Here is a 24132-nt window from a genome sequence, read left to right as displayed (position 1 = left end):
AGCTTCTGAGTTTGCTATTGTGCATTTCAAAAGAAATAAGCTTCCATCTTAGTATTGTGCATGACCTTGTCCTCCTTCCATCAAAATGTCTGTTGAAGTGAACAATTTAATGACTGCCCAACGTGGTATACAGCCTACTTGTTTCTAGCCAAGGAATTTACAGCTTTCCATGGGGAAAGTAAGGGATGCAAGGCTTCATGTTGCCCTTTCAAAATAAAGCGAATCCCTACCATGATGCTGACGTACATATTGTGCATTTCTGGTGAATGCTTACAATTACACCGTTGCAAGTATCCTTGAACGTCATATCTCAGAATAATACGCTGACATTCTTGCCACATTTGTCAAAAAAGGTCTATCCGAGTAACGTCCTTTTTGTTTTTTTTAAAAAGCCTTCAAACCAAACCCATGGCCTGTCTTCTTCCTATGTAGATATCCATCACTGAAATATTGGATTGGTTTAGATCAACAGGTATATCATCGAGAAATCACATGGGAGAAATGACTGTGGTACATTGAAGTCCCAGCAAACTGCTTATTGCCAGTTTTTCACAAACTGCTCCGTTATTTCCCCCAAGTGTCAAATCTACTCATAAGACACAGATTAATCTCACGCCTAGACATGATTGTTCCATCAATTTCTATCAATGCGTCGATGTCTTGCCCTGACTGACAGACGAGGCACCATCTCCCTTGGGGTTGTAGGCACAGCCTAACAAGGTGTTCACTAAACTCGAGAGAAAAATTCTACTCTCCCATAAAACTTTCATTGCTTTCAGTGTGTTTGGCATTTTCACATATCCCGGTAAGTAGTAAGCTGGCATCTGTCCAGCCTTGTTCATGCAATGAAAGTACATGGAGAGGTCAAAGGTTGTTGTGCGGCAATACAAGGTTTGAACAAAGTGTTCTGAGAAGGTATAAGACATTCAATATTGATGAAATGAGAAAGCACTGGACAAGGTGCCTTTGTTTGGTTTACTAAAGGTGATGATGGGGAGGAGAGATTTTTAATTTATAGAACACGTATAATGCCGCTGGATTACGGCTCTTAAATTTCCTTGCCTTTTACCTTGTCAACCCTAAAAGTCACTGTACCATACTTTTTCATGCAATGACTGTGTTTTCTCTCAATTTTAATGTTACTTTTTTTTTTTGAGCAAGATCATCATTGCCACACAGGGACAGACAAAAGTCCGAATTTCAATGAACATTAATTACCTCAGCAAAAACTGTTCAAATTTCCAGTTGCCAATGCAATCACACTGTTGGAGAAATAATTCCTGATTTTCACCAGAGAAGCCAAAATGATACTGGCACTACTGATTCCAAAGGTGAGGAAGGGGTTATGATTTTCACATCAAAGTTTCTGAACTGTCAATCTGAATATATCAAATACTGTATGATGACGCAAGTTGAGCATTTGACAGTGTTTCTTTTTTCAAACCACCATAATGCAATTGCTTTTCTCAAAATCAAATGATTTTTTTTCAAGTTCTGATATATTTATGGGCATGCATATAAACAATGATTATGCAAATATTTCAAAGTAGTATGTCACATCACAATACTACCAGTTTTTACTGAGTGACTTAACAGCTTTCTAGCCCAGCTCCTGCAGTCTTGTGTGCTAAACATGTAGTCTGGTTTGCTCATGTAGTATAGTTTGCCAGTCCTATAAGTCTGGTTTCCTGCAGCAGAGTTTAGTCCTACAGTCTAGTATACTGGTCCTGCAGTCAAGTTTATTAGTCCTGCTGCCTAGTTTTTACTAGTCCTGCTGCCTAGTTTTTACTAGTCCTGCAGCCTAGTTTGCTAGTCCCACCGTCTAGTTTACTAGTCCTGCAGTTCAGTTTACTGGTTCTGCAGTCTAGTTCACTAGTCCTCCAGTCAAGTTTTAATACTAGTCCTGCAGTTTGGTTTACTCTTCCTGCAGTTTAGTTTGGGAGTCCTGCATACGTTATCATAAAAGTCATCATAACGGTTTTGGTCCCACACCAGTAAATTTGCTCACCACTTTTTTTCTGGGGAAGCAGCATGACATTCAACAAAAATATGGAAATAATCTTGGATTGTGAACTACACCACTTGGTACTGATCAGTAAAGCTCATCTGAAGATTTTCCATTGTTGCAACCTAATTCATTTCTGACGCAAAACTTCTATTCTACCTGTAACAATGAGTCGTCATTAAATTTGTAAGATGATGCACAATCATGAAAGGAGCATCACTCTAAAAGATGAAAAACGTATGACTTTATCATTAAAATGCCCCCTGAAATTTGAAAGATCTGACCAATCTCTGAAACATTAATAATCCATCCCCTAACATGATATGGCTTGCTTTCAATTAATGACTTTAATATAAAAAGTAATATCTATGCCATAGCCAGCCATATCTAAGACTCTGGTAGCAAATTGATAAAGCAGTCTGCCAGACACATGCAGTCTGCAATACTAATATGCTTCCATATTACCAATTAAGTTACGACGGTAGATAAAATTGACCGTCATTTTTTCACCTGCACATAAAAATTTTGCTTCCATTGTTTGATTACAGACAGTAGGTTGACATTGTCTTCCACAGTTCTGTGTAGAACGCTGTAAGATTTCAGGTCAGAGATGATCATTAGTCGTCTTACAGGTAATGAAAAACCGATTTCAATGTGACATCAGAGAACTCAACCATACCAACCATACAATGCTTGTTGTGAAGGGCGCCCCCTTGAGTCATAAAAATGAAACAAATGACACATTCCATCAGAACTTGTTCATGTATCTTGACATTTACTTGTTGTATTAGCTTAAAAAAACACACATTTGGTTCATATTGTGGGATACTATATCAAAGATTTGAAGCACCAGTTCAAGACAAAACATTTTTTCTTGCTCCTGGCGATAGAAACACACCACAGATAGGGCAAGGATCTCTCTGTTGCTAGTTTATGCACACCAATATCTAATTTGGAAATTGCATATAGTTGTGTGCTTTGCAGGAATCAGCCTTTTCTAAAACACACAGAAATATCTCTTCTAATTCTATTCATCTAAAAACAAAACCATATGAATAGAATAAAGTATGTTTTCAGAAAAAGTCAAATGTTGATGTTTTGTAATGAAATTTCTTTAATGCACGCAACAAATTTTTTTCAGTGACCACTTACTTGAGTAAGCATTTACATGTAAAATGTCTGAATTAGATATATGCTTAAAATGCTGGAGTAACGAATATGACAAACTGTCTGGTTGGCTCTGATTTGCTGAGGTAGGCAGTCTGGACTAAATTTTCCTACATTCAAACAAATCTTTATCAAATTGCTTGGTATTTGGCAAGTCAAGAAGAGAAGAGTTGACTGGTTGACTCCTCTGGATGATAACAGCACTGACCAATCAGCAATAAGGTTAATAAAGTACCGGTAGTCAAAAAATCTAGGGTGTGTTCAGCTATCTGATAGGGAGTCCATCCAATCTACACAAATCTATATGGTTTGACATAATCAATGAAGTGTTCTCAGTTGGCAAGGGGTTGGAATCAATGCACAATGGTGAAGTTCATGAGCACAGTGTGCAAAATTTTTAAATGACAGAGTACATTGGTTGTTGCTTGTACATGATAGGATTTGGTACAGATGGCTGACTGGGATCAGACTGAGAATACTGATGTCAGCATGGATTTGCAGTAGAAAAGATGTGTTTCAGGGATATATCACCCTGTATGAATTATTAGCATGAATGTTTTAAAATCAGACAGTTGCCCACCTTGAGTTTTTATTTTAGTATGTCTTCCATATGATTCATCAGCAGAAATGATTTACAGGGTGTGATTTTGAATGGCCTGTTTGGATAGCAATGTATGGAAAGACTGAAAAATGAGTTTTCTCCCAATTTCAACTTCATTTTCAATTTATATAAAATACTTGCCCAGCGTGTGCGACGGTGAAGTTATTACCAGTTATCACTATGCCATGTTGAGTTTTCTGATAAGCTTTGCTTGAGGGATGCATCATATCGTCTTTATCATCTTTATCGGGTATTACTTGTAATACGCTTGAGTAACAATGGCTAAAGAACACACTTATTTCATGCAATACTCTCATATCATTCCATCTGGTCAAATCATGCATTTAAAATCACCCTACTCAATGCCAACTTTTCTGATTCGAGTGTCATTTCTTGATTATCTGTTTCTCAGGGGGAAACTGAGATGCTATTATAAGATGGCTATTTATGTTAAGTTGACTTCACGAAACCATGTAGACAAGTCCTGGTCCTACATCATGGGTGTTACCTCCATCAGTAACACTGACTTTCTTTTTGTCGACGTCGATGTGAAACACAGCCGATTCAGATATGCGTGTTCTACCGAGTTCTGGTTGCTCATACTGCGGCATGCGTCTTGGTCCTTGCTCAGGGTCATTGAACCTCAGTAAGGCGACCTTCTTGGGATCTGAAACGAGGACAGAACCCCTGGGTCATTTTCTCCAGCATGATTGTAATTCAATCAGTATTAATTTTTCACAGTATCGTTCTATGATTAAATCTCAAAACTCGCAACTGATAATGGTGACTACATATTCTTTTCAGGATCAAATACCCGGTAAATTCAAAATATTACAGACATAAGTAAAAGAATCTGAGATTGGACAGGAAGTTTAATCATGAGGAATTTATGAAAGTAACACATGAAATACAACACAGACTTACAGTACTCGCAAAGGAAGTTTAATCATAAACAATTTATGGAAGTAAACATGTGAAGTACAACACACTGATGTTTTTTCAGGACAATTCCCTGGTTAATTTGGTACTAGGAAGATTCAGTCACTGTGTATGGTGATCCCCCTGGGTATGTCAATGCAAGCCTAACACAGGGATTACCCTGGCTCAAGAACTGCATGAGATAAAATCCCACATGAAAAAAAACAGTGGGAGAATTTCAAAGTATGTGAGAACCGGACCTAACTTTCCCTGATTTTCTGCATATTGGTTAATTTGCATAACGATACACTCAGTGAGACAGTTTTCGGACGACCTGTTTTCAGACATTTAATGACATGCTGTTCGTTATACTCACTTCGCTCCGTTTTGATAGCGTTTTACAAGTTATGCTACAGCACATTAATTCAGGTGACGCTGCCGTCCCGTTTTGGATAGTTTTTTTTGGTAGAAGCTATTTCGGGCTACAAACTTGGTGAAGTTAGCCACACCGTACGATACGAGGTGTCGAACGCAACACACAGAGACAGCCCCTGTCCGATATCTAAGCGTTATACACGTCAAAATATAGTTGCGTCGTCCATGGATTAAACACGTAACTAATTATCACGAAATATTTCCACATAGTTTTCTAAACACATCGAAATTGAAAATCAGGGTTCGAAGTTTCAAAATTTCAGTATTTATCCCCTATAATCATATTCCAAATACGACGTCCGATTACTGCGATAGCACTCCAATTACACGCACTCAACATGGGTCAAAAATTTGGCAACTTCGACCCCCTAAATGCCACTTCTGTCGGTGTTAACAGTTTGAGGATAAACACAATAAAGTTTCAAAAGGTATGATAATAAGATTTCGTAGTGCTCGTCATTTATGAAACGGCTTTGGGCGAAATTCACCACCCTGTCCGAAAACTGTCACACTGAGCATCGTTGTAATCGGAGGCGATCGAATCCATACTTTCTAGTGCGGGAGTAACGGAAGTACAGTAGTCCAGAATAGTGCATTTTCGTTTTTTCTTCGCACTACCACTCGTACTGGACACGAATTCTTTCGAAAGCGCCATTTTGAGAGTCAACAACACACTGTACGTCAGGAATGAACACATGCTGTATCGACTCGACTCCAATGATTTGTCAATGAACGCAAAACTTCCTGTTGGCAACCAATCACAAAGACTGTTTGAAACGGGTACTCTGCAACAGCTTTTTCTAGCGTAATTATAGCGCTCTCTACGGCGACACAATGAGTGGTTCTGTACTGAAAACCTGCCAAATATTACCAATGAATTTAGATCGCGTAAATGTATCACGTACACGCCATTTGCATTATCGTCACGACTTTTTTGCCAAATTGATTTTTCTGAATGCGATTTTTCTGATTTTTGAGCGTAAATATCGCGTTATCGCGCCCTAAAGTGATCCCTGCTAACAATTGACGACAAAACATGGTACCAGCTTTCCACAATATTCACCTCTGTACCCAGTGCTCATAAATGACAACAATAGGTTTTGCTATAATGTTGCCACTGTCATGAAAATATACACCAAAAGAGTGATGCATCTGCTCAAACAGTAACATCTTACGAACAGTCTGTGGTGGAAATTCTCAATTGGAAATACTCTTCCGTCATAAACATGTGAACAGTTCATATTTTCAGCAAGACTGAAGAAGGCTGGGCCAGTGCTAAGCTACTGTACAATTCAATGCCGTCCAAGGGAGTATGTTTGTACTTATTCATCAAAACAGGTACCCTCAGGCAAGCACTAATTATAACCATAAGGAAACGATCCAAGAGGTGCGCCAATAATTTCAAACAAAATATTCAAGATCTACTACGCATATGTTCGTGATGTCAGCAGAATTGACGTGATATTTACCTTTGATAGCTCTGTCTTGTTTGGACATCCTGTTGATAAGTTTATCGACAGTGTCACCCTCTTCAACAGGTATGACCATCGAGAAATGACCACTGCAAGGCTGTGGATTCCTCACTTGAATATCAACCGAAGGCTGCAAAATTTGAATGGATTGGAAAAAAGCAAAAATGTCATAATCTGATCTTGATCATCTTATCCTTGTTGATTATTATCACGTAGATCAAAAGACTATCAACTGCTGTTACTTGTTTTACAAAATATGTTGACTCTCTGTTACACTGATTTGAGTGTTCATTTGAAGAAATTCCCTATCCTGAGCTCACAACTCATCTTCATAACTAATCTCCAGAAGACAAATACTACTGTTTTAATGAAATTTTATACATTTGACAGATGGACAGATATATGGACATCCTCACAAAGACAGACAAACGACAGGCAGACATAATACACTAACAAGAATACCTACTACTACCTCAGGCATGTAGCTGAAAGGACAACAAAAGGAGATGATTTCACAATACCTTGGAAGAGAACATTGAAAATGGTTTACCCGGACAACATTCTTCTTTGATTTTGTCCTGGGCTTCGTCGGAGTAAATAACTTCAATCGATTCTAGCTGTAAACAAGAAATATGATCAGGCAAATAGGTGATTGTTTTTATGTTACTTTTGAATTTTCATTTCATCATGGCTTTCAACATCTTTACCTCTATGTTCTGGTAATACAACCCTTTTCAGAATTAGAGCGCGAAGCCACTGCGGTGAACTGCAATAAAACTGCTCACACTAATTAGTTTCAGCTGTAGCCAGCTGGCAAAGTCGACAACATTGTATGTCCCATGCAGACAGTTTGTCTGGGGAAGTTGAAATAAAAAAGATTTGTACATGGACCAGTGCATGGTAATGTTACATTGTATCTTAATCTTGAACACAGGGTGCCAATCGTACACTCTCATTTACAACTCGAGCCTCAGACAGAGCTAGTTTTGCCTTTGTACTAGCAGACTTTTTGGTCTTTATCAAGTAGCCTTGTTCAACACCAAAGTTGCCACGGCTACAGCTGAAACTAATTAGTGTAAGCAGTTTTATTGCAGTTCACTGCAGTGGCTTCGCGCTCTAATTCTGAAAAGGGTTGTATTACCACAGGTAGGTAAAGCACATTGTGATTTTTGAGAAGAAACATTCATAACACAGCCTTCATAAGAGAACAAAAAGTCTTCAGCAAAGCTGTTTAATACCTTCTTTATTACTTGATCCAGTTTGACCAAGCATCTTATCAAAAACTGTGTAAACAAGCTTCATAAAGAAAACAAATGTTGAAACACAGCTGGAGAGAAGATTGTCTCCAAAACCCGTCGGTAGAGGGCGCCCTTGCAGCACGAAAGTCTCAGTCATCACAGACATGCAGAAGACCTCACTCACTGGTACTGAAAGAACAGCAAAGAGACTTTGCTCACAGCACATTCCATATGGTTTAACCCTTTCATCCCCATTTCCCTCTCTGGAGGTCCAACTTTGCTCTAGAAAACAAAGGGATTGGTTCAAACCATGCTGGTGAAAGGGTTCAAAACTTTTGCTCACCTCCAGAGTGTACTTGAGGTATGCTTCATTTGCTAGCAGTACGTCTCTTTCATTGAAATCTGTTGTCAAGTCCAGCGCATGCTCTCCTTTCTCTTCAACATTTTGCTGAAAGGGTAAAAATGTACAGTACTTTTGTAAAAGTCAGAACAGGCGATGAAAATTTACACTGTATGCATGTGGATGCTTGGATTAATATGGGTTTCTTCCATGAGTGTGAGAAACTAAACAGCTTTGCAAACACAGACAAGCAACAAGTCACCAATACGTACACAATCATTTTTTTAAATTCGTAAATCAGAGAGATGTCTTATTCTTCTTGTAAAAGACCTGCAAGAGCCTTAGTATCTTTATACTATATCCCTTTGACCCTAATTTTGGATTGCACACATACCCTGTGTCACCCCCATCCCCACCCCGTGTACAATAATAGCTGCGGACAGCAGTACAAAGAACATGTCTAGACAATTTATCTCTGGAATTTGCCAGACATACTCAAATCGACACTCTCTGTCATGACCATGACAATGAAGCGTGATACCTTGACTGCCTGTACGAATGGCATCAATTTCTTCATGTACTTCTTCACTTCCTCCTTCTTTTTCAGCTCCACCAAGATCTCTTTGTTCTCCGGGAATGTCTTGCCGCCAGCCTGATGCACAATAAAATAGAATATTAAATATTGGCATTACCTATCGGATGGGTAAATTTTACTCTATGTCTGTGATTACTTTGGCTCCAAGAGTCAAAGATATCATTCCTGCTGACAGTTGAATTGAGGTCAGAGATTCGCAGCATGTAGTGATCATAATTTCTCACTAAAATTCTACACAATTCATAAAGCCTCAATTTTTTTTACTTTATACAATTGAAAAAAATTCATCACACCTGTTCACTTGGCCAGGGTTTCGTAACTTGCTTTCATTTGTTTCGATTTCATTCAGTGACATAAATGAAACTGGAGAAAACAATTTTGACGGATTTCTGTCTTATTTCTGAAGTGTCGACTTACGAACCTTCTGTATTCATAGAGTTCTCATTAGTTCTTTCAGTGCACAGTTTGTCATTTACAACAGCAGTGTGCACGTTTTTTGAACTTCAAAGGTAAATTTCATCGCTGACTATTTCACTTACATCATATAGTTGCCTGAGACATGTCAGAGTTGCATGTTGCCAAGGGGGATACGTTTTTGCAACATACAGTATGCCGTGAGTTGGTTTTCTGGCAGGTCCCGCTGTTTTCTGTTGAGGGGGAAATGATCAGTTAAGAATGTCAATTTCGAAAACGCAGCATTTTCCCAGCAAAATAAAAAATTCATCAATACAACATATGATGGTCAGGTGCCCAAGACTTACAACCATCTGGCAGTGGACACAAGAGTCTGAGAAGAAATACAACCTGTTAACAGGTCTAATACTGATGCGATAGTTTACCGGACAAGGAAACTGATTTCAGCTTGGACATTGTTAGCTACTATAGACTATAGTCTATAGAAGCTATTGGGGTGGGTATCCGTCCGGCGTCCGTCGTCAGTCTGTATGTATGTATGTATGTATGTATGTATGTATATATGTATGTATGTCCGTTTGTGAGGCGTCCGTCCACTCAAATATCTTGAGAACCGCAGTACTTACTGATTTGATATTTGTTGTGTAGATGAAAAATATGATTTTGAGAAACTATTTTTTTAATTTTTTGATATTGTTGAAAATAGGCAAATTAATGCCAAAAAAGGCGTTTTTGGTAAAAAATCTTCTTCTTCATAACCGCTGGTCAGACAGCTTTGTTATTTGGTATACAGATCTCTAGGGATAACCCAACTTAGATTTGTTCAAATTGTGATGAAATATGCAAATGTGTATTTTTAAGGAATTTTTTTGTCATTTTTGGTCAAAAGTTTGACTTACATTGTATGTAATTCTTGTACTGTATAAACCCTATCAATTCACCTAGAAAAAAATAATTAATATGATTTTAAATAGAATTAATTAGGAAATCATCAAAGCCAAAATAATTTTAGTGTGGAATTATCAGAAAGTTCAACTTTTTTTGACAGTTCATAGTGAATTGAGGATTAAAACATGTAAAGGCAACTTTCCTGAATCCCAACTTTGATATATTCTGAACCACCATTTATGTTATCTAAAAGAAATTGCTCATAATAGTTTGTCATGATAGGGTGGTCAAATAAATAGAGATAGAGAAAGTTCTAATTTCCATTTATGGTTGACTTGGTAAGGATAAAATAATAAGATTACTTTTTGAGGAAAAAAATAGAGTGGTTTTTATGGTAAAGCTGGGCTGTAAGATTCCTCATGTGAGCTATTTATAGCAATTATGCAATCTGTGTAAACAGTGCAATGAAAGTGTAACATGATTCCTTATAATGCTTTTGATGACCTTGAACTTCTTAAGTTTCAAACATTTGTCTCTTCAGTGTGCTTTCTCTGAGTACGTACAGTCTCAACTTATTCAACAGAACTTACTTACAATGTTAATTTGAAAGTTAAAATGTGCTTGGTTAATAGGATGAAAATACTGATAATAAACGATAACCAGCTCAAGATTCTTTATAACCTGACAGATATGCTGTTGTTTTATGACGTAAATCTTGATTTAAGCAAGTCTTGTTTACTTTAATTAGAATGTAATTAACTCTCGTTTATTTGCTACTATAGACTAATATAGTCTATAAAAGCTATTGCGATGGGTATCTGTCCGGCGTGCACCGTCAGTCTGTATGTATGTATGTATGTATGTATGTATATATGTATGTATGTATGTATGTCTGTTTGTTAGGCGTCCGTCCACTCAAATATCTTGACAACTGCAGTACTTACTGATTTGATATTTGTTGTGTGGATAAAATAAATGATTCTGAGAAACTGCTTTTATTAATTTTTTGATATTGTTGAAAATATGCAAATTAGCACCCAAAAAGGCGTTTTTTGGTAAAAAATCTTCTTCTTCATAACCACTGGTCAGACAGCTTTGTTATTTGGTATACAGGTCCCTAGGGATAACCCAACTTAGATTTGTTAAAATTGTGATGAAATATGCAAATCTATATTTTTACGGAATTTTTTTTCCCACTTTTGGTGAGGCCATCCTGAAATGATCTATCAAAGATATCCACCTTCTTCATCAATACATGTGTCACAAAAGGTTAACGCAGCAGAGCTCTGTCAACTGTTGAGCTGTTTTTTCAAAACCGCTGGTCAGACAGCTTTAATATTTGGTTTACAAGTCCCTAGGATGACTTTAGTGAGATAATTTCATACAGTCAGGAAATACTTAATTTTGTATCCATGTCTATAGTAGCTTCAGGGACTTTGGCCCTATGTTTATAATAAATGTTGAAGACATAACCTGGCCTTCCCTTGATGATAATGGATTATTCCTACAAAGTGTTCTCAAAAATTTGTAAAAAAAGTTTCTCGTAAATACTGAATATGTTGTAACACAATAAGAAGAGCACTTGGTTTGGAGACTGTATGAGTTCCAATCAATAAACTATTTAACTATGAATAAACGCATTTGTTTTAAAACCGTGCATTTGGAAAGAATCCAAACACAGTGGTTACAATGTCAGAGAGAAAACAACTCACGGTACATGCTCTTAGGAAGTTACATATAACTTGAGTGTCATATCTAGTTTCAAAACTCCTCTGATTACCAAGTATACATTATATCACTCTTCCGTTATGCACAGTCAAACTTTACCTTGCCTTTCCCAGGTTGTGTCATATTTTTGAGACGCAGGCGGAAGTCATGGGCCGAGTCCATCAGGTACTGGGACGATCTCACCAACAGGTCGTTGACCTCCTTGCTTTGCGGCCACTTGGCCCTCATTATGGAGCCTCCCTGATGTAAATGGAAAAGACAAGGCACGTTACAAAGACATTTTCTGCAACTATTCCACCCAATTCATACACTGTGCCACAGCATTCTCGCGAGCCAGAGCATAATTTCCACTCCGCTGACCTACGCCCAGGTAGCACTAAGCTGTTGCCGTAGAAAGGTGCATGGATTACGACGATGTGCCACAGTTGAAAAGAAAACAAAAGACGGTGCAATCTTGCGCAGTGCCATCTTGCTGAACTCTTCATCTTGTGTTGGAAAAAATCAAATTCAAATACAAATTTTGAAGTTGACGGCACAACAGGACATTCTTTGCTACGACTGTAACTTCCCTTTGGGCTCAGAAGAAAGCTTTACAACAATCAACTTCATGCTGTGGACTTGTCCTTCAATTTTCATTAGGCTACCTATTTAAAAGTGGAAGCTATATTGTCGCTGAAAAATTCCTCATGAATCTTGAAGAGGCAATCAATGGGAATTCATAAACTTGTGCTGCACAAAACGAGTGTAGAGGCTGCTCCTTGAAAACAAAACACTGACTGACAAATACTGCCATTACTTTGTTGGTTTCCATACCTTGCCGAGTAGCTGCCAGATGTGCTCACATAGATGTGGACACAAGGGTGCCAATATCAGAACCTGGGTTTCGATAAACCTGAACACCAAGTCTCTGTGCATATCGCCGAGGGTCACTTCACGATACTTGTCCCTTATTGCCTGTAGAGACAAAACAAACACAGTAAATACATAATGTATGGAAGCAAGGGCAGTTAATTGAGGGAGACTGATCAGTGCCACATGCCGAAAACAAAGTCCTCATTCCTTTTGAAAACCCTCAAGTTACTTCTTGTTTTCGTATCCCATAAATCAGAGCGCCTATCTCTTATTAGGTGACCTTGTCTTACATGGTGTTTGTGTGCGTGTTCCTTGTTTGTTCATTGTGCTATATATGTGTAATTATTGTACACAAAAGTGCAAAATTTGAAAACTTTAGCCATTTGCAATCACTGATTTCATTTCGAAGATACAAGTGATAAGTGTAAAAATCTATCAGAGGCAACTATTTGGTCAGATTGTTGTCAAAATGGTTGAGGACCACGCACGCACAAATGGACTTCCCAGAAACCTGTCAGTTAAGCAACACTGGGAATTACTTCATTCATAACTATGGCGACAGTGTCTGTTTCATTTTGGCTGTATTTGTAAGTAAAATCTGTCAGATGAAATTTTTATTGAACTGTTGACCTGATATTCATAGAACCCTGTCTTCAATGCTTCCTTGTACATCATCCTCTCATAGTTCTGCTCTGTTTCTTGGATCCCTTTGTCCATCTCCGTCTCAAAGACTCTGTCGTCGAAACTTTCCACAGGGCCATCGCGGAGACTGTCTCTGCTCTCGATCATCTCTTTCACCCAATCCAGGAAGTTGTAGAGACGCAGGATGCCTGCGTCAGCCATTGCCTCCACGAAGTTGGCGTCCTCTTGCGTGTCCCCAGCATCGGCCAGGGCGAGACGCATGCCTGAATGCAATACAAGAAATGGTCCATCTTTTGCTTAGCGGAAATGTTTTCTGCTAAATTTCACATCCTCAAGATTTCAGAAATAATTTTGGTGTCATTCCCCTAAGTCTACCTGTGAACAAAGGCTCTAATTGGCAAATTTCACTTGAGGTATTTCTGGGCTTCCCCAAGTAAAATTCTGCTAAGCATTTCCATCATTATAATCATGACCAAAATAAATTTGGCATTATTCCCCTCACGCTTAGGCCTGCCTGTAGTACAAAGGTGATACCCCCTAGATTAACTAGAATTTATTGCAGTTGAGGGTTTCCTACGTCACATAACATTGGCAATACTTCTTTGTTACATCCTGCATCATACCCCAGAGCTTACATGATGTGATACTAGCAGTATTGCCTTGATTCTTTCCTTCTGAGATTAAGGGAAAATGTTCCAATTTCATCTCAAGTCTACTTCCAGTTTGAAGAGTATAAACTTTCAGGTACACAAGTCATTGTCAATGACAGAGTCCCCACTTGGTAAACGAATTTGGAAACCATTGATGGAAATCATGGTCATGTTAGATTGTATCACAAAACAAATAAACGTGCATATGTATGACATATGGTGTAATGCTTGTAATCCTTGAAAGAAATCGCTCCAGCCATCTTGAGAAACATGCATGAATGGATGCACGGATGCACGCAGGGACACACGGACATGACCAAATCTATAAGTCCCCTTGGACTTTGTCCGTGGGGACCAAAATCCATGAAAGGGTTTGAAAAGCACTATACTACAGAACTCACCATCTGCTGAGAATATTTCAACAGCTTCAAACAGGGTAAGGAAGTTTCCAGTCTGCTTGGACATCTTCTCAGAATTCAGCAACAGATGACCGTTGGCCCTGATACTGCGAGGCCACTTTCCCGGCTCAGCTGGCCAAATAGCCGTGTGGTTGTACAGGAAGTATGTCAAGTGATTGGGGACAAGATCCTTGCCAGACACACGGACATCAACGGGATACCAGTACTGGAATTCATTCCTGAGTTTATCGAGGGCATCTTTGGGAATACTCGTTCCAGATGGGAAGGGACTGTCTTTAAAGTAAATATAGTCCCACACAGCTCGAGTGAGTTGTTCTGGCCTACATATCAATAAAGATAATGAATAATTTTGAAAATAAAAAATGGGAATTCAAAAGTGCTTGCTATTCATTTTTAGTAATTCAACTTTTAACTTTTTCCTGTACTGTATGAAAATTTTGGTGAGAGAATAATCAAAATCTTTTCATGTAAATTGTGAAGTAATGAACACTAAAAATCATTGTAAACCCTTTGAGTGCTGATATATTTCACACCAAAATTTCAGAGCAAAATTTTTATGAATTTTTCTGTAATTTTGTGATAATTTTGGACCAAGTGGACAGTGCTTTTCATTGAGGCAAAAACTTCACTTTTTTATTTTAAAGTGAGATGATATTCAGAGTTTGATAATCTCATTTCACATTGCACCAATCGCTATCAACCCTTGAGGTTTCATTGGGCCTTACTTGATATCAAGTGGGCCGATGCTTGAACCATTGACCACACCACCCTGCAGCAGAGCTGATACCGTGTAATAGGCCATGTAAATTGTAGAGTCTGACAGAGATTCAATCAGGTACTGTTCATCCCACGGCATCTTGGTACCTGGAAGGCAAAATAACAATTATTGTGGCACACATGATCCAGTCATATCTTTGTGCTATATACGCACAAACACATTTCAAAACACTTGTTGACGTGACCAAATTTTCATTTCAACTGAAAAACAAAATGTTTTACAATAGCTGCATGCTGACAAAACTTCTTGTGCGCAAACATCTCAGACCTCACTTGTTTTATCACCTTTCTACACAGATAGGAAAGTTCTGCACACCTTTATTCTTGGCTATGTACATGTTACACGGATACAGGATAGCCGTTTCTATACAAAAAAAGATTGACCATATTTACCTAAACCATATGATCTAGAGCAGGCGTGCTCATGTAACCAATCCAAAGTGGCAAGGAAATTTCTCCTAGTATCTTCAGAATATCTAGATTCAACACAAACATTTAACAATTGTTAAGAATCAAAAATATATAAAATGATATAAAATATAAAAAAAATCCATTTCAGAGTTTCGAAGAAGCTGTAGGAACACAGTTGAATACAGGTAAACATTTCGCATTCATTTTGCAAGATACCAAAATACCTCATAATGCAACTGTGGCAGTGATAGCTATAATCTTAAAGAGCGCCCTCATGTGACAAACATCCTTGATTGTAAACGTAGTTCATTATACATGCAGAAATGCATTATGTAACAATGCATCATAAAGAATCAATAGATATCAGAAATACATTGCAAGCAATCTAATCATTAGACCCCAGAAAGAGGGGATGGGAGGGGGATGCAGGCTTACGTTTCTGTGTTCTCCAATGCTCTGCTGGCTTGCCCTTTCCACTGTTCTTCACCATAATCAAGATACCACTGATCGCAAAGGGCAACCACACACTCATCAGCTGACCTGGACATGACAAGCTTCTCAGGCTCCATGTAAATGACTGCCTCCTTAGTACTCACCATCTTACTCTGTACCAGCTTCTTCACATCCTGTACTTTCTGACCGCTATACTCACCGACGGTCAGTACCTGTACACAATAAGAAAGTTGCTCATTTTTAGTTGAACACTGGTAAAAACTGATGGGCTATCCGCTAATCTTTGCAGACTAATCTTTGCAGACTATTTTCTCATAAAAATTTCGTCACCAATAAAAAGGGGGGAGGAATACACCCTCTGTGAATCCTCCCCTTTATCTGGCTGCCTATCAAAGACAATCAGCTACTGATTTTACAAAAGTTTTTGACTCCATGTAGCAACACAAGCTGTTTCTATAAATAAAGGCAGAGAGGTGTGTTGTTCTGAAATGTTCACAACAGATTGATGAAGTATAATCTACAAAAAATGTATTGCATATTCAAAAGAACACTGATATGGAGGCCCAGTGGGTATGGCACTGGACTTAGATTAAGGGTTCATAAGCTTGAGACCTGGATGTGGCCAGAGTAGCAGACTCACTATCAGAGGATATGGGAAGTTTAAAGCTTGAGTATGGTGTGGTGCCCTTGAACAAAGCACTTTTACCTTTCATTGCTCTATTGGAAAATGGGTGATGGGTACCTCATCCTGTAAATGGACTTTTACCCATTGGAACACTCCTCATTGCTCAATTGGAAAGAGGCTGAAGGGTACCTCACCCTGTAAATGGGCTTTTACCCATTGGAACACTCCTCATTGCTCAATTGGAAAGAGGCTGAAGGGTACCTCATCCTGTAAATGGGCTTTTACCCATTGGAACACTCCTCATTGCTCAATTGGAAAGAGGCTGAAGGGTACCTCACCCGTAAATGGGCTTTTACCCATTGGAACACTCCTCATTGCTCAATTGGAAAGAGGCTGAAGGGTACCTCACCCCATAAATGGGCTTTTACCCATTGGAACACTCCTCATTGCTCAATTGGAAAGAGGCTGAAGGGTACCTCACCCCATAAATGGGCTTTTACCCATTGGAACACTCCTCATTGCTCAATTCGAAAGAGGCTGAAGGGTACCTCACCCTGTAAATGGGCTTTTACCCATTGGAACACTCCTCATTGCTCAATTGGAAAGAGGCTGAAGGGTACCTCACCCTGTAAATGGGCTTTTACCCTTTGAGATACTCCTCATTGCTTAATTGGGTACCGCGTGATGCATAAGTCATCCTGTAATGGGCTTCTCTGGATATGGTCAATGCTAAGTTATATACACATTTGACATACATTTAATGTTGATAATTATCTAATGTACAATCTTATTTTGATATTATTGTCTTTTGATATAGATTTAAAAACTTTTGTAATTATCCGTCCATGTTGAATTTTGACTGAAGGAGTTTCACAGAAGCATCATGGCACTGACAAAGGCACACGGTATTGCTGTCAGTCAGTATCACAATAAGATTGAACCCTTTCACTACTATGGTTCAGCCCAAACTTATGGATATCATTAGGGAGGGTAGACCTGTTGATTGGGAACTGGGGAGAGCAGGTTAGGTCTCAAATAAAACAAGCACAACAACTGAATGTATAAAGTGAATGTACGGATGAAATTTTGTGATGTAGGCATGAACATATCAATGAAGCAACAAATGAATTAACATGTCGCCGTACCAGAACGTGTGTCCAGAACACCATCATCACCAATTGCCAAAACCTGAGTTTGGTGCAATATCATTGTTTTCTTATACATGTAGTGTAATGTTGGTAGACCTACATGACAAGCAAGGAGCATGGGTACTCCCCATAGCCAGCAATGGAGAGGCTATAGATGGTAAACAGGAAATCTTTGAAAATGCCTTGCTGTTCAAAATGGGGAATATATATCTCATTTCCCCATCATATCCTGTTTTTAATCTCTTTCTGATACATTCCCTCGCAGACAAATTTATCTCCCAGCAAAGTGTAATCATTTTTCATGCTGCAGTCGCGAACTTTCAACTCTTAACGCAAAACAAAATCTTTCTTTCACCATGACCAACTGCACCCACTGATTGCAATTTCTCTTCGTAAAGCTGTCGTTCAGATTAATGACTGCCTGATTGCATTGTACATGTCATGAGGTTCTATGAATGTCAAGAATCTCAATTCAATGGTTCACACCCGATGCACAATTATACTATCAATTCATTTCAAGCATGCATTTTTTATGTTACCATGTCAACCTGACCAATGTACCCATCACCAGTAAACGCTCAGTTTTCAAACTAATTTCATTCAACTGCTTTTAAAAACTTAAACTGCACCTTTTAGACAGCAGGCAGGCCCTTAAGGCTAACTCCCACGCTAAATGTTACAGAGAAACTGCAATGTCATCTCTGCTAGAACAATAAAAGGTTGCACAAAATCTGCCACAAAATGAGTGAATTTCAAGATGAAAATGATGGAATAAGCGCCAGGAAAGAAACGCTTGCTCTTGTTGCGTAATGAGCACGAACAAAAGACAGGAACTTTTCTCTCAAATTGCTGACACCTCACAGGTTGTCATGACTACCACTCTCTCGCCGTCTGCAGATGTTCATATCCTCTCAATACAAAAGCATTCCTCCTTGACAATTGACAACAAAATTAAGTCTTGCTGCGATTCTCATCTTCATGAATACAAAGCAATGCAGAACGTATTTCAATGAACTATCAAAATACAAACTTAAAATTTCAACCTCCAGAAAAGCTGCCAATCATTTGCTTCGAAGAGATAAAAATGCTCACAAAAACTGTCCATTAATTGAGCAACTTAATTGTGGCCTTCAGGGGAACAATAATATTTTCATAATTTTTGTTCCATAAAATTTGTAAGTCTTCTCTGTCAAACATACATCAGAGAGTACAACTAATCATAGCATACCCCTTCATAGAAGCCTTTCAGGTACACTTTGTCCTTGGCCTCCTGTAGTTTGTCTTTGTCGTTTTGACTCTGGACTTTAAACATGTCACAGGCCACCACAGCTGACAGGTTGCCCATCTCTGGCACCTCTATGATGGGAATAGGGTCAAAGGGCAGCACCATGTCATCCTTTATACCATACTTCTCCCTGAAAGGCTGCAAACAACATAAAACATTGGGGGAAAAAACAAGAAGGATTAACAAATTTTTTAGAATTTTTTTTTTTATGAAGAGAGATATTTTTGCCCATCTGCAAGATTTACAAGTGAACTCAATCAATGTTTGTCATTGTAGAAACCTGTCCATTGAAGTGTTTTTAATCATCATTAGGAAAGTTTTTAACAAATTGTGTGATTATCAATTTCTGGAAAAGTCATTCAACATCATCATGGTGACAATCATGGTGACAATCATGGTGACAATCACGATAACCATAAGGTCACTCTTACACACTGTCATGATACACTGGATCATTATCAGGCAGAGTCTAAAAATCAATATATTTATGCTAAAAAAATCAGAGGAAATCCTATTTATCCTATTTATACATGATTTTTGTGTTGTCTTCAAATGATCAAATCTGTCAAAATGTATCACATTAACTTGAACAGATGCAGGTCAAAGATATAGTGGCCTGTAGCCACACAGGTAGTTGGTTGCAGACGGTTCAACAAGACCCTATGATGTTTTCATTCACTTGGATTGAACAACCATGGCAACTGCATATTTGTCATGTTTTTTTCATAATGAACTCAAGAACCAATTGATTGGTGAAGAGCTGTAAACAGAGCATTCACCTGTTTCTTTTTCAAATCTCGCAGGGCGGCGTAGTCATCGGGGGCATCCGACGGAACGCTGGTCACAACACCCGTTCCTTTATCAGCCTTGATGTTCAGCATTGGTAGTGTGTAGATGACATCATACGAGGTCAAAGGTGCTTTCAAAGCCATCCCCATGATATCCTGCAATACATAAAACCAAAGGTGGTGAAACACGTACCTTTGTTTGGTGAATAAGCACAAAGGCTTTTTTTTTCTAAATATTAACGTCAGAGAAGAGCATGTCATGCTCCATGCTGCAAATAAATATATTTTTATGTACAGTGTATTGAGGAGGTTTGTTCGAGTATGCAAATCAACTGATTACCTATGCACCATAGCATTTTCATTAAAATGTACTTTGGATAAGTTTATTCAACAGAAAGTGACCTTACCTTTCTTGAATACCCTTCATGCACTAGACTATCATACTTTCATCATTCTGAATTTCAAACTTATTTAATTTTCAAATTTCACCGAACTTTCATTGTTTTGACGTCAAATATTTTTTAATTGTTCAAATTTTATCGATCAAACTATCATCATTTTGATTTCAAAAAATACTCAAATTCTAATTTTAATTTCAATGAACCATTCACCTAGACTAGATACAATGCAAGAATAGGAAAAACCAGTTTCAAAAACAGCAGAAATTAACCATCTGCAGCTTTCTGCACTTACCTGTCCGACTAACTCCATCAAAACCTGTACTTCTCCTTCTTCCTTCATGAAACCTTGATAGGAGAGATTTCTTGCCGCCCTCCTTGTTGAAATGAACACCTCTCCAGTGTTGATTTCGTAAGCAACGTACCGCATGTCCGGCCGGATCCAACAATTCGTCTGACCGTACATGGTTTCTGGTCGTAGTGTCGCCGCAACGAGAAAGACTGGTTTACTTGAGAGAGATCTATGAGGAAAGGATGGAATACGTTTCAAGATTTCACTCTGAATGGACTCTTTGAATGACTGAGGACAAAGCTAAATCCGTAAATTATTTCCTCTCTAGAGTATTTTTGTAGTACTTGGAACTTTAAAAACAAATCTTGAATAATATGATTCTTTCTTAAAATTTTGGCTCTTCTGAAAAATGATATCCACATATTTGTATTTGTTAAAAGTAAACTAACGTGAGCAAAGTATATTAAATGCTGGTAATGTTTGCCTGCTTTTTTCTTGCATCCGATCTGAGAGACCGATGGAGTATTATATGCTAAAATTTGCCCAGAAGATGATGTAGAGCATATGATACACTGATTACATCACAAACAACCAATGTATGTAACTTGTGCATTAAATACTACAAAAATACTGCCAAAAAACTGTAACATCTTTTCAATTTTTTTCAGCTTTACGCAATACAATGAAAATGAACTTTGTGGCAGATAATTTGGACAGCAAAGTTCCTAAAAAAAACAGGGCATGCTTTATACATAATCTAACATGGAAAATGTAAACAATGACCCCCGAACTGAAGACGACTGCAGCGTGACTTGTCTCAATTTTCATTTTGAAAGCTGCCAGAAACTGTTTCAGGTCAGTACTTCCGTTCAAACTACTTTCGCAACAAGAAAGCACTTGATTGGTGGATAGTTTACAATACTTGACCTATCTGGGTCAACAAACAAATGAACATCTACCTTCTATAAACCATGTCTCTTTCCCTGGAATGTACTGCTGCAAAATTTCCATGTTATGTGATTATTTATAAAGTAAGACTTTCTGGGTACACTTCAATCACTGAAATTCCACAGGAAGTCTTTACTGTGGCCATGTACAATAATACAAGAGAAAATTGTTCCAGAATTCTACACGAGCAAAAATCAATTTGACACAATTTTGTAAAAGCCAAAATACAGCTTTCAGTACTCATGTACGAGTTTTCCGGTCATATTCTTCTCCCTAGATCTCTTGTGGCATACTCACTGGAGTTTTGCTGGGTAAGGGGCCACAGCTTTCATCTTGATTAGTGTGTACTCCTGTGGTCCAACACCCTCACCACTGGCCCTGTCATGGTCCATGCATGGCTGGCCGTCTTTTGGAGAGTAGATAGTATACCTGACAGACACACATTGGGAACAAGAACGATGTCATTTACTATAGAATAATGGAGAAACTCTTGGAGTTGGCAAATATATGGAACAACTGCACAAATGAATCTATTGCCGTACTGCAGGCCTAAAAACAAACTCACAATCAACAGAAGGTTTTCAATTTTCTCAAGATAATTTAGACAAAATTGCTGACTATAGTGTAACACTCTCTCCAGTATCCTCCCCATGATATTTATGTTTTGACGATATGATGATATCCATGTGATAATTGTGCATAGGAATTCACGTACAGAAGTGAGAGAACAACTTATCTCGAACAAAAGGTTTTCAATTTTCTGAAGCTGTACGTAATTATAAAGACAAAATTACTAACAAAATATCTCTATCATTGTCTTTTTGCTTATAATACCACAAGTTTCTAGTCTTCTGAAAGCTGGGTTATTTTCAATTCCCCATTCATCAATCTTTTTTAAAACAAGAGTCAAACTGAAGAGGAGTCATAAATATTATGCATGATTATAATTCCTCTCAAATACTGTCATTTAAATTTGCTGATCTATGAACTTGGAATAATTTATATCTGACATGATGGCATAAAATTTTAATCTTCCACTCTTCCCTTTCCTTTCACAAAAAGTAACATTTACTGGTATGACTGAATTGTTCTGTGCATCTTATTCTTGGTGTAACTTTATTTCTTATCTGATCTGTGAGCTAGTCTACAAGATAAACATCATAATAACTATCTGCCATGTTATAGACATAATTGGGACAACGATCACTTACTGCAGATGCAGAGTTAGGTAACAAACTAAAGCCACACTACACTACACTACACTACACTACAGGAAGAAAGACCCCTATACTCCTATGTACATGTATATGTATAGAAGTTAGGCAAACTAGGTGTGTATAGGAGTTAGGCAAATACTATTTACCTTTTACCAAACTTCACCTTGCCCCGGTCCTTCAGTGTCAGGAACTGCCACCTCACAAAGGAATCATAGTACGGATTGACATCTGTGGTGAGAAATGACCTCCTCCAATCAACCTGGAAAGCGTTTCAGAAAATTCATGCTTGATATTGTCCTTCCATCTTTTAATCTTTACATACGGTGGTACAAGTGTACTCATAAACATCATCAAACTGATTACAAAATGACCCCTCCGCTCTGACACTGCAGTCTTTTCACATATTGCGTTTTCCGTTTTCAGTTATTTGCCTCAGAGCAAAACGAATGGATCAAATTGCCATAGTTACCAAGGCTAGACCTCGGACAGGGATCATTTATAATGGGATTGGAAACCTTCGTATGGCTATATTCCAAAATGAGACATTTCAAGACAACCTTCCCAATGGTCTTCACGCACATTCTACTTAAAAAAAATTGCTATCCATTGATAGCAAAATCTGTTGCTTCAAAGTCGTGATGACAGGCGGTTTTAATAGCGGCTGCAGAACCTTCATGGTGAGTAAATTACTGCAAAGTGGAGCTTGCAAGGTTGGCAAGTTCCTCAAAATACCACGAAAGAAAGCATTGTGTGTGGTAAGTATTCATTCGCAGTATCTAGTGAATACTCAAGAGGTTCATGAGAAGTGCTGCTATAATAAGGCTACACACAACATTTCAATGACAGAAAGCTATTCAAAATTAAACAGCTTGTATTACCCATAACATGAGATGATGATATTCAAGAGAAATTCTTAAAGCAATCTTTTTGGACAGATTTTGATAAATTTTTGCTCTGTATGACCATCATACAATCCCCAATCAGCGATGGTACTTTGAAATTGACAGAAGAAAATTGAAAATTACAACACAAGACCTGTTGACAAATCACAACAATGTCACAGTGTAATGGTGGCAATGTTGGCTACAGGAGGAAATTTGGCCTTGAAATTTAACCTTGAAAAATACACAAGTACTCTGTGAATCTTCTCTGTGCACTCGCTGCACTTTCGTTTGTAATGTCCATACCTTGAGCCCCATACTTTTCAGATCTTGGATAGCCTTTGGTGGGAAATACTCCAGCCAGTGGTCAGTGTCGGCAAACTGGCGAATTTCTTCATCTTTGATACCGAGCGATGACATGATCTGCCATTGGTATTTTGCTCCACCTGTCTTGGCAACAGCCTTGCTCTGATGTCATCCAACAGAAAAGAAATGAAACAATGGTTTGAGTACCGTACAAAAAGGTGTGAGTACTCTACAATTTT

The 24132-nt window shown here is 38.2% G+C and overlaps 1 protein-coding gene across 1 annotated transcript in view; it reads right to left on the bottom strand.

The window, feature by feature from the left end:
* Positions 1-2760: 2760 nt before the first annotated feature.
* The window catches only part of LOC139131378 (leucine--tRNA ligase, cytoplasmic-like), a 36161-nt gene continuing 14789 nt past the window's right edge, over positions 2761-24132 (bottom strand). Inside the window, exons 6-24 of the mRNA XM_070697395.1 lie at positions 23894-24055; positions 22853-22965; positions 21787-21918; positions 20545-20770; positions 19843-20007; positions 19007-19201; positions 15988-16217; positions 15535-15617; positions 15090-15228; positions 14347-14684; positions 13284-13558; positions 12615-12755; positions 11901-12041; positions 9311-9418; positions 8718-8828; positions 8180-8284; positions 7120-7215; positions 6596-6728; positions 2761-4440 (exon numbers count right to left, since the gene is read on the bottom strand). Coding sequence (XP_070553496.1) covers positions 4235-4440; positions 6596-6728; positions 7120-7215; positions 8180-8284; positions 8718-8828; positions 9311-9418; positions 11901-12041; positions 12615-12755; positions 13284-13558; positions 14347-14684; positions 15090-15228; positions 15535-15617; positions 15988-16217; positions 19007-19201; positions 19843-20007; positions 20545-20770; positions 21787-21918; positions 22853-22965; positions 23894-24055 — 3099 coding nt within the window. The 3' untranslated portion in view covers positions 2761-4234. The remainder of the gene's footprint in view (positions 4441-6595; positions 6729-7119; positions 7216-8179; positions 8285-8717; positions 8829-9310; positions 9419-11900; positions 12042-12614; positions 12756-13283; positions 13559-14346; positions 14685-15089; positions 15229-15534; positions 15618-15987; positions 16218-19006; positions 19202-19842; positions 20008-20544; positions 20771-21786; positions 21919-22852; positions 22966-23893; positions 24056-24132) is intronic.

This window comes from Ptychodera flava, chromosome 4 (assembly GCF_041260155.1).
Source record: "Ptychodera flava strain L36383 chromosome 4, AS_Pfla_20210202, whole genome shotgun sequence".
NCBI classification, from domain to species: domain Eukaryota; kingdom Metazoa; phylum Hemichordata; class Enteropneusta; family Ptychoderidae; genus Ptychodera; species Ptychodera flava.
This window is presented reverse-complemented; position numbering and strand designations above follow the sequence as displayed.